This window comes from Engystomops pustulosus, chromosome 1 (genome assembly GCF_040894005.1).
Source record: "Engystomops pustulosus chromosome 1, aEngPut4.maternal, whole genome shotgun sequence".
Classification (NCBI taxonomy): Eukaryota; Metazoa; Chordata; class Amphibia; order Anura; family Leptodactylidae; genus Engystomops; species Engystomops pustulosus.
Genome location: NC_092411.1, coordinates 35,629,665 through 35,641,836, shown reverse-complemented (window position 1 = coordinate 35,641,836; position 12,172 = coordinate 35,629,665). Strand labels below are relative to the sequence as shown.

The 12,172-nt window shown below is 41.8% G+C and overlaps 1 protein-coding gene across 1 annotated transcript in view; it reads right to left on the bottom strand.

Annotated features, from left to right (window-relative positions):
* ARSB (arylsulfatase B) overlaps positions 1-12,172 on the bottom strand; it is an 88,806-nt gene that overhangs the window by 31,600 nt on the left and 45,034 nt on the right. The window contains exon 6 of the mRNA XM_072137802.1: positions 7,858-7,928. Coding sequence (XP_071993903.1) covers positions 7,858-7,928 — 71 coding nt within the window. The remainder of the gene's footprint in view (positions 1-7,857; positions 7,929-12,172) is intronic.

The following is a 12,172-nucleotide window of genomic DNA, read 5'->3' as shown; positions in this document are numbered from 1 at the left end:
GCCCTCTCCATGCACCCGCGGCCGACCCGTGACGTGCTATTACGTCACGGGTCGTGAAAGGGATAAAGGGATCCACTTTGTACAAACAATATCAATTATTTGCTCAATCTAAAGTTATACAATTCTTCACAGTTTTCTAGATCTCTACTTGATGTCATTCAAGTATATGTGATTGGAAGTATTTTTTGTAAAATGATGAGTTCTCAGAAGAAAACTTGTGTTGAAATCTCTTTCCTGCCTATAAGCAATGAGTAATGGTTTTGGAAACACTTCCAGGTCATGTATCCTGACTCTCCCAACAATATCCTTCTATGGTTCCCAGAAATAACACTAAATGACGGCAATCATTTTCATGGGCCTGTAATTCATATTAAAGGAAACCTGTCACAGCAATTTCAGACACTAAACCACCTAGTGGTTCAGTATCCCAAATCGCCATGTGGTATTTTTAAGCCATTGTATTAAAAAAAAAAAAAAAAAACAACAACACATCAACAGAATGATATATACACAAACATCTAATTCACGACAGGATGGCAACAGGAGGAGAGACAAGATCTTATCTGCTTGTGCTGCTCGGCCATAAAGCTGGCATGAATGTTAAGACCACTTTGTAAGGTGTTTAATCTCTGCATTAATTTATACTCCCATTCTTTCCTTTCACACTGGTTATCTGGAGTGCCCAGAGACCCCCACCAGATAATGGTACCTCACCCTGCCTGCAAAACAGGTGTAAAACATGTCAGCACATTCACACGGGTGACCAGGTACCTGTACCCCAATCACAGCAGGTACATCAGATCAAGGGGACCTTTTCCTGTAGGTCCTCTAATGTGGTCTACCTTATTATGTGTGAACAGTGTCCAACCACAGGCCTTCATGTTGGGGAAACAGGCCAGAGACTCCATCAGCGCATGAACTCACACAGAGCTGATATTAAAAATGAAAGGAAAGATCTGCCAGTGGCTGCACATTTCTCTAGAGAGGACCACAGGATGGAAGACTTGCAGATTACTATTGTAATGGGACATTACAAGACACAGAGCGAAAGGAAAGAATGGGAGTATAAATTACCGTATATACTCGAGTATAAGCAGAGACCCCTAATTTTACCACCAAAAACCGTGAAAACCTATTGACTTGAGTATAAGCCGAGGGTGTAGTATACAGCCAGGCAGCCCCCCCAATGTAGTATACAGCCAGGCAGCCCCCCCCCCCCCCAATGTAGTATACAGTATAATATTTTACTTGACTCTTGTATAATCCGTGGGGAGTTTTTTCAGCACATTTTTTGTGCTGAAAAACTCGGCTTATACGCAAGTATATACGGTAATGAGGAGATTCAACACCTTACAAAAGTGGTTTTAAGATCCATGCCAGCTTCATGACTGGTGCGGAATATGACATAATAATAATTCCTTTATTTATATAGCGCACACAGATTACGCAGCGCTGCACAAAGCTTGCTAGATTAGTCCCGATCTCCAATGGGGCTCACAATTTAAGCAACCTACCAGTATGTTTTTGAGTGTGGGAGGAAACCCACGCAAACACGGAGAGAACATACAAACTCTTTGCAGATGTTGACCCTGGGACATGAACCCAGGCCCCCAGCACTACAAGGCTGTAATGCTTACCACTAAGCCACCGTGCTGCCCCATGACAATGTTTGCTCAGTGATGTCATTATTAAGCTTGAATGACATCATCATATGTAGTGGTCAATGTAGATATTAGGAGTGGGGTGTTAAGGAATTAGGGACTTTTTCGAGGTACTTTTTTAGACCACTGACATTGTATGACTCTCAGTGGTCATTTCCAGGAGAAGTTTCCTTTTATTACTGTAATGAAAAACAAAAACTGATTTGGCAGTTCCACAAATTTTATTGTCAGTGGATGAAAGACTATGATGTCCAGCCGGAAGAGACTCGCAGCTAAGTGTTAAGGATGGGAAGACATTAAATCATCTAAAAGCTTTCAGAGAATAAAGGTCCTGCATGTGTGTGGGCCTCTTTCTTCTGCAGTTCAGAAAGTTAGTCATAAATCATCAGATATTACTTTTTGAAGCGAAGCATGTAAGGTTAGGAAGTAATCGGAAAATCCATATCAAGTAACATAAAGAGAACCTAATGATATAATAAAGTTGAGAGCCTAGTCCTGGTATTTTCAGCAGGAAGGATCATGGCTACTTGATCTGTCCACAAAATGTGTATTGAAGATAATTATATTTAGGACCTTTGACCAACTTTTAATATTGGCAGCTCCACCGCTACTGGTGGAGTGGGAATTTTTTCCATTGGTTCTGACTCATTTGTCGAATTTGGCCCAGGACTACGGATCTGACAGTAGACCACCTTGGACTGCTGTTATAAGCTTGAAATATGCTGAAAGCAACATCACCGATTTCTTGAGAAAAATGGGGGACTAGAGAAAAAAAAATCCTGTTCAGTTCAGTTGAGCATGCATGTCATCTCAACTGGAAGAGGGAAAGAAGCCGCTGCCATACACTTCCGCTGACGGTACAATCATGGATGATAAATCTTGTGCTAGTCAGTTCATGCCACCTACTTATTATGCATCGTTTTTTGGCGCACATTGTTAAATAATAAGATGGCCCTTTTCCTCTTAAAGGGGTTCTCCTGGGGTTAAAAAACATGGTTATTATAGTCCAAAAACAGTGGCACCCCTGACCATGGGTAATGAGTTGTAATGCAAATAAGCTCCATTCACTTCTATACAGCGGAGCTCTAATACCTACACAAACCATGGTCAGGTGTGGCGCTGTTTTTGCAAAAAAGCAGCCATGTTTTTAACCCTCAGGAAAACCCCTTTAATGCAAATGTCAAAAGTTCTGCAAGAGCGCGCACGGCACATTAAGTTCTTTAGCAGAGCAGGACATGGGGGTGTGATGTGCTGAGGGAGGCTGCTTGATTGAAAGTTCAGCAGTCTTTCTGGAGAGGGGAATGAGTGTGAACACAGTCCTATGAGAGTGCTGGACTGCTGCACCAATGAAACAGTGTCCAGTCACTGTGTATTCCTGCATGGCTAGTATACAGATCCCTGATATGATTTGTATTCTGTTATACTCTGTGATCCTGACAGTTTGCTTGAACCTTACTATAGACCTGACTTATGATTTTGTACCTTGCTGCCATCTTGGTGTTGATCCAGTTTGCCAGCATTTGCCTAGTTGTGCATGTTGTGTCTTTGTTTGTCTGACTTTCTGTACTGTGGACTTACCAGTCTAGGGACTGCCACTCAGTTGTCACCTGCTGTTTAGTGCAGGGTTGACACATAGGCAGGGGTTATGGGAAGCTCAGGGCTTGCATTTCTCCTCTGTCTTGACAGTAAGAAGTGAAAAAAGTCTCAAACACTCCACTATAAATTGAGTGCACCGTTTTACAACGTTTTAGTCATCATTCCAGCACATTTAGCATAGTATATTTCCCTCAACCACCTATAAAACAGTCTAAAAATAAAATAGGCCTTTTTGAGCGGAATCCCTATAATACAGTACAAAAATGTATTTCTATACACATTTTAATAGGTCAACGTAGTTCTAGTACGAGTAACCGTTCAATAACAAATTTTGGCGACGTTAACATTTCCCGTTAACAGCTTTATTCAAGACCTGTGAGGAGTGAAAATCCACAACTTTTTCCTTGTTGGTGCAACTTTTCAGTAACATTAATATTTCCTAGAGTAATCCATTGGGAATGATCCCAACATAGAGCTTTGATTGTATGTATAGCTATATGTCATCATTTCTTGGAAGACTCAGCAGGAGGCAGGTTAATTGTAAACCCTGGGAGTCAGTAAATCCCTGAACTGGGGGATTGTGGCCATAACAAAATTGGCAGCGATAATCCAAAGCAACGTATTAACTCTGTGTGTATAGACAAGTCCAATTTGAAATTAGGAGAAACTAAGTAAATTCGCTGATACATGGAGGGCACCATATACCAGCCTTGTTCTGCCCACCACAATTGAGACGTTTAGCCACCAGGGAATAATCTAGAACTTTCATACACGTTGGCTGAATCCCGTGTTGGGGTCGTCAGTCCGTCAATGTGATAATGTTTATTAAGAACAATGAGAGATGACGTTAGGCTTATGGGATTATCCCACAGGAAGCAGAGGATTCTCATCTCCAGCTCAGAAGTTTATTTAACAGTTGGTAAAAATAGTGATTTCATCGCAACGTTTTCCATTAAGAGTCGGATATTTTAGAAGTGTGTAATGATAAACAGTGACACAGATGGAAATGCCACTGCAGATGACCTTCAAGATCAAGGAATCGAGCTGGAAAGTTATATCTACTTATTCATCACAAGGGCATCAGGTTTCTGGAGGGAATTTCTAACCTGGACATGGACCAAACCTTATTTTTATTTCCATATAATAGTGTATTTTAAAACTGCTTATAGACATAGCGGGACATGTAACAAACTTTTGGCTTGCGTCTTTCTTTAATTTTTGAGACTTTTCGTGGGGCTTTTGCTCATTTGCAACTTTCAGAGTTCGCTATAGTCTATTTTTCTGCAGTGTTCTCTGAGTTATCCCCTGAATCCAGATGTGAAAGTTGAGACTTTTTTTAAAAAGTTGCATATTTTGGTGCAAATCTAAGGCTGCCCCTGACCAGGCGTAGACATGAGCTTGGAACTTATGGAGATTTTTTGCGACTTTTGTTTTTAAAAGAGTCCAAAACTTACTAAAGACTTACTAAAAGACCAAACACCACATGTATCAGTAAGGAAAAACCGCTAAGGTACATCTGACCAGCCGAAAAGCCAAGAAAAGTCCCAAATCCAGATAAAAGATCCATAAACTTTAAATGGGTTGGCCATTTTATCTCATGTGTTTGGTAATGTGTGTGAAAGTGTGTGTGTGTGTGTGTGGGGGGGGGGGGGGGGTAGGGGGGGCAGAATATTAGGTCATTTACCAATATTCATCTAAAAGAAAAGACAGCTCACCCACTTCTGGTAGTCACATGTTTGGAGCCGATGCACGGAGAAGCTGAGCCGAATCAGTGCAAACTACATATTTTACCAATATACATCTATTAATAGTTCTGCTCCACTTTCTTGATATGTAAAGTGAAGTCTCCTGTCTTTTACCACATCAGCTAGACATTCCTGTCCATAAAATGGCCGCAGATGGAGGGGCATGTGATCTTATCTGTCTATGAGCAATCAGCCTGACAGGATTCATGTCCATTGCATATCAAAAAAGAGGCAGAACTATTAATAGATGTATATTGGTAAATAACCTAATATCCTGCTCCCAAAACTTACACAAACACACACTGAGGTAAAGTGGCCAATCCCTTTAAATGAATTTTAATTGAGCCCACTATGGGCAATAATGGACAACCATCTAAGATGTATGAGGGTTTCCTGTCGAGGGATCTGACCACAGAGACTCCAATCAATCATAAGCTTCATCAGAAGTTCTATCCTATTTAACGGAGCGGCAGGCTGAGCATTTGTCCTGCTCCTCTATTCAATTTCTAAAAGGGATATCCAAAATACCCAAACAATATATTCTGCGGTCCCTGGTACTCTACTTTATCCTCTATAATAGTGGCAGAGATTGGCAAACAATGTGCTCTCTACGTATATGCCAGAAGTTTCTAATGCCTACAGTAGTCTGAACATATGTGAACGCAACCTAAACTACTACTTACCTACATAGCTCAGAAGCCTGAAACAAAGGAGAAAGTAGGTCTAGGATTCGCTTTTTAAGATTACCTTTTCACTCTGTGTCTCGGTATCCCTCAATCTCTTCTACTAGTGATATGCCATTAAAATATTGGAGGACATCACTACCAGGTACAAGGACTGTAAACAAAGTACACTGACACACTGCTCCCTTTGGCAGGGCCTGCTCTTCTTTTAGCTTCTTATGCCCTGGTTTTTATAAAAAAAGGCTTTTAACCCCTTAACGACTTGGCCTTTTTTAGTTTTTTCACTTCCATTTTTCACTCACCAACTTCAAAAATCTATAACTTTTTTATTTTTTCACATAAAGAGCTGTGTTATGGCTTATTTTCTGCGTAACAAATTGCACTTCATAGTGACGGTATTTAATATTCTATGGCGTGTACTGGGAAGCGGGAAAAAAATTCCAAATGCAGTGAAAATGGTGAAAAACCACATTTGTGACGTTTTCTTGTGGGCTTGGATTTTACAGCTTTCACTCTGCGTCCCAAATGACATGTCTACTTTATTCTTTGGGTTGGTACGATCACGTGGATACCAAATTTGTATAGGTTTTATAATGTTTTCATACATTTAAAAAAATTAAAACCTCCTGTACAAAATATTTTTTTTTATTTTGCCATCTTCTGGGGCCAATAACTTTTTCATACTTTGGTGTACGGAGCTGTGGATAGTGTCATTTTTTGCGAATTTTGATGCCGTTTTCATTACTATAATTTTTGGGACTGTGCGACCTTTTGATCACTTTTTATTTTTTTATATTTTTCAAAATGGCAAAAAAATGCCATTTTCGACTTTGGACGCTATTTTCCGTTACGGGGTTAAACATAGTGAAAAAACATTATCATATTTTGATAGATCGGGCATTTTCGGACGCGGCGATACCTAATGTGTTTATGATTTTTACTGTTTATTTATTTTTATATCAGTTCTAGGGAAAGGGGGGTGATTTGAATTTTTAGGTTTTTTTATTATAATTTTTTTTTTTTAAACTTTTTTTTATTTTTACTTTTACTATTTTTCAGACTCCCTAGGGTACTCTAACCCTAGGTAGTCTGATCGATCCTATCATATACTGCCATACTACAGTATGGCAGTATATGTGGATTTTACTCCCCATGCATTACAATGTGCAATTAGCACATTGTAATGCATGGGTTAAAACGAAGTAGCCTTGGGTGTTCGGAACACCCGAGGTTACCATGGCGACGGATCGCCGCTCCCCGTGACGTCATCGGGGAGCAGCGATCCACAACAAGATGGCGGCGCCCATGCGGCGCCATCTCTTTGAAGCCGCCGGCAGCATTGCCGGCGGCGATCGCGGAGAAAACACCCGATCGCGATTGGGTGTTACAGGTAAGCAAAGACTTACCTGCTATGGAGAGGGCTCGGCCCGCGAGCCCTCTCCATGCACCGGGACCCGGCGCGCGCCGTACTAGTACGGCGCGCGTCGGGAAGGGGTTAAAATTAAATTGTACAAATGAACCTGATGGTCTTCGGGCTCCATAGGTGTCAATGGAGTCTGTAGCCCCTAAGGCTCATTTGCATGATTTTTTTGAAACCTTTTTTCATAAAAACACGGTCTTAAGAAGCGAAATGAAGAGCAGATCCTGCTCAAGGGGAACACACAACAGTATGTCAGTGTGCTTGGTTTACAATCCTTCATCCTGGTGGTAGATGTCCTTTAAAAGGATCAAGGATTGTAAACCAAGCATAATTATATACTAGTGTCTGCTCTCTGGCAGGATCTGATCTTCTTTTAGCTTCTTAAGCCCTTGTTTTTTATGAAAAAAGGTTTTAAAAAATCATGCAAATGAGCTTGATGGGCTCCAGGCTCCATTGACATCTATTGAGCCTGGAGCACATCAGGCTCATTTGCATAGTTTTTAGTAAAAACTAGCACTTAAGAAGCTTAAAGAGGAGCAGATCCTGCCAGAGGGGGCACACACCAGTATGTCAGTGTACTTGGTTTACAAACCGTCAGCCTGGTGGTAGATGTCCTTTAAATGAAATAACCCCTTTTAACACGGATCAAAGACTAAATAGTTGCCAATATTTTAGCTAGATCATTTAGTCCTGATACTATTTAACCCTTAAACCTTATATTCTGAAAGGAATTAAAGAAGCGTGTTACTTACAGGGGAAGTTATCCACATAGAGAGGGTCGATGTTATGTAGCAGCTCCACTCTGGGGGACGGGCTTCCTTCACTAAAACAGAATAAAGGAAAGCCAAACATCAATCTCCTTCTAGCATCTGCTAATTGCGTTTTCTATTTTAATACTTCCTTTGTTATATCTTTAGGAAATTACTGGCTTGACAGTAAACCATTAGCCACTTTTTTTTCTATTATGACACGTAGCAGTCCATTCGCACTATTATTCCTGTAGAGGTGCTGTACATTGTACCCAACACTGTAGAATTGGGAATTACAGACCTTCACAGATCATAAATCAGCGGCTCTGTACATATCTGTGCTACATAATATGCTGGCGCTATAAAATATAAGCAATGGACAATATACAAATGCATATACATTTTATGCAAAACAATTCCTTTTTTATTCTTTTTTTAAAAGAGAACCTGTCACCAGTAACCCACCAAAAACCACATACAGTACATTTTAGATGTCTTTATAAATGTTTCACTGATGCCTCTATCCATGGGATAAGAGCCAACGTTCTTCTCAAAAAGACTTTTATTGATGTCCACCGTCATGGAGGCCGGGAGCTGCAGTTATACAGTCAAGCTAGACAGCCTCCTGACTGACGCTGATACTCCTAACCAGACCATTTTCTCTTCACAAATCCAGCCTCACTCCCCCCCACCTTCCAGAGGGATTGGTTAATGATATAGCAGAGTCGAGGAACACAAAGCCCCTGTCTGTCTCTCACCGGCTCCCCCACCCTCTGGAATTCTCTTCAGCAACTCATATGCCTCTCTTTCTAAAGGTTCCAAAAAAGGCACGGTGTAGTATTTCCTATTCCTGATAATAAGTAAATGAGCTGTATATGTTTTTAGTTCAATATTGGCAGATGGTCCCTAATACTAGTTCCATACCGACAGTATGGTGGTAGCAGTGAGAACTAAAACAACTAAAAACAATGAATATGCAGGACTCACTTACTGTGATTAGACTCATCTCAGGCAAGTTGCATATAAGTATACAAACTGATTTTTACTGCTATTGAAAGGAACCATTGACGGATACGGGTAATGCTTTTTAATCATAGTTTTTAATGAAGTATTTATTTTGGGTGGGTTAATTTGAATTTTAGTAGAATTTAATTTTATTGTAAAACCTCCTCAAAAGAGAGTGTACCAACTATTAATGTTGTTCCTTATTGAGAAGAGATATTGCAACATGCTGATCAGTGGAGATCTGTCCACTATGACACCCACAAGCATTGGGGGTCACATTGCTTATCGAGATATGGTACCAATGCACCATTGCCCAATGCCCATTGCTCTACTGTATGGTATTCCCATCAGTCAAATGGACTGTGAATGGGCGTCAGTGTACATGCTTAGCCTGCCACCCTTCTTCAGGTGGAGGAATGGAACCCCTGTATGCATTCATGATCTGTCCCCAATGATCAGCAGGGTTTCTCATTTCTTATCCCCTGTTGAATCATACCTTTTCCGTGAGTTATTGGTAGCAGCAGAACTGAGAAACTGTAGCTGTATGTAAGATGCACTGGTGTGTGAGATCTCTTCACTGTAAACAGCTCCTCCCCTCTGCTCTGAGTCACTGCTGTAGCTGGCTTTAAATACTACAGCAGTTTCTTGGTGGAAGTAGCAGTGCTCCGCTGTCTTCAGGGAAGAGATCTCACACACCTGTGCACCAGAGGGCTCAAAGTCCAGCTACAATCCTACATTATAAATGCTGCTACTAACAGAGCACACAGAGGTATGGTTACCCAGATCTCCGAGGCAGCTACCTTGCCACATCTGCAATTTCAATTGGTCCAAATTGATGACGGATTTCCTTTAAAACAACGGTCCATCCCTTTAACAAAGAATATCCTCTTTAAAGAATAAAATGTTTTTCTCTACTTCCAGTTTTACCTTAAATGTCTAAGACAACAAAACTGCGAACAGTCATGCGTCTCTGAAATATTTGATTTTTCCCTTGCGGTCTTGCCCCAAAAAAAGAGCACATATGGTGACTACAGTCACGAGGACATGTTGTATGTATTGTCATATGAAGAGCGCAGAAATTAGTGCAGCGCTTCCTTATTGGGAAGCAGTCACATGTAACGCTGCAAGATGAAAACAGCCGAGGAAATGAAACATTCCATTCCTAATGAAAAACAATCATTTCTTTACTTACTGGAAACTTCCTCAAGAGAAATGTAAACCTGGAATCATAACCAAAAGCTGAACACCCAAAAATGAAGACACACGCTGCATTCTTTGTTAGGGCTTGTTCACACCTGTGTTATAGATACCTGCAGCAGAATTGCTTACAGGGAAAATATTAGTGTTAACAGAGTTAAACTGTACATGTGAACAAGCCCTTCACCTTTAACACTTCCTTAAAGGGAAACTGTCAGCAGCACTATCAATATCAAACAAACTATACAACTATGTAGATTATAGTGTAATATAGTAAAAGGGCATTCCTTCCATGATTTACGTCAGTTTACTGTACATGATACTGGTGGGCTATATAATCCTTCCTGTACATTTATGAATAAATCGAAAACTCGGTCTTATAGTCCCCCTTGTAAACAAATTGCCTCCCAATAGAGCAGCGGTTCTTAATTTTCCTAATGCTGCAACCCTTTAATACAGTTCCTCATGTCCTGGTGATCCTTAAAATAAAATTAATTTTTGCTGGCAACTCATTTTGAGCCAGTAGCCAGCAGTCACGGGGATGCCCCCATGTAGCCAGCAGTCACGGGGATGCCCCCATGTAGCCAGCAGTCACGGGGATGCCCCCATGTAGCCAGCAGTCACGGGGATGGCCCCATGTGGCCAGCAGTCACGGGGATGCCCCCATGTAGCCAGCAGTCACGGGGATGCCCCCATGTAGCCAGCAGTCACGGGGATGCCCCCATGTAGCCAGCAGTCACGAGGATGCCCCCATGTAGCCAGCAGTCACGGGGATGCCCCCATGTAGCCAGCAGTCACGGGGATGGCCCCCATGTAGCCAGCAGTCACGGGGATGGCCCCCATGTAGCCAGCAGTCACGGGGATGGCCCCCATGTAGCCAGCAGTCACGGGGATGGCCCCCATGTAGCCAGCAGTCACGGGGATGGCCCCCATGTAGCCAGCAGTCACGGGGATGGCCCCCATGTAGCCAGCAGTCACGGGGATGGCCCCCATGTAGCCAGCAGTCACGGGGATGGCCCCCATGTAGCCAGCAGTCACGGGGATGGCCCCATGTAGCCAGCAGTCACGGGGATGGCCCCATGTAGCCAGCAGTCATGGGGATGCCCCCATGTGGCCAGCAGTCACAGGGATGCCCCTTGAAGCCAGCAGTCACATGGTAGCACCAAAGCAGCCAATAGTCACAGGAATACCCCCAGTAGCCAGCAGTTAAAAGTACATACCTGCCCACACTCCCATAGTCAATAATATATGTGCATTTTATTATTAAATCATTGAGAGAGGTCTCTGTACCCAAGACCAACAAAAAACAGACTTAGGCGACCCCTCTGAATGGGTCGTGGCCCGTATTGAGAACCACTGCTATAGTGTATGACATTACTAGTACAGGCTGTCAGCTTCCTATTGCTGAATACAGGCAGTCCCCGGGTTACATACAAGATAGGGTCTGTAGGTTTGTTCTTAAGTTGAGTTTGTATGTAAGTCGGAACGGTATATTTTATCATTGTAATCCCAGCCAGAACTTTTTTGGTCTCTGTGACAATTGGATTTTAAAAATGTTGGGTTGTCATAAGAACCAGGATTAACAATAAATCTTCATTACAGACACCTTTGATAACTGTTACAGCTGTTTATTGTAGCCTAGGATTAAAGTACAATATATTACTAATATCCAGTGGTCCGTTTGTAACTAGGGGTCGTATGCAAGTCGAGTGTTCTTAAGTAGGGGACCGCCTGTATTATAAATGTAATGGCTGTGTCCCCAAATCGTTTCTCTCTCCAATTCTGAGCTGCCACATTATATTGCAGATCTATGCTGGAAGTGCACGATTGCTAGATGTCAGATGATATAGCGCTATTGGAATTCTTCCTATTACGGTTTTCCAGCAGCTAGTAATCTGTGTACCATTTATGTTATTATATACATTATATATTTATGGCATTGGCACAGCAAGAGGAAGAATATGAATGTTCATCTATTTTTACCATACGGTTACCATGACAGTACAGTATATTAGAAAATTGCTATTTATGTGTTCTCAAGTACATTTTTTGTTGCTCCGCCAAGGCAAACCTACTCTTTAGTCCGAGAATTCTGGGAGTTTTGGCCAACAAAATG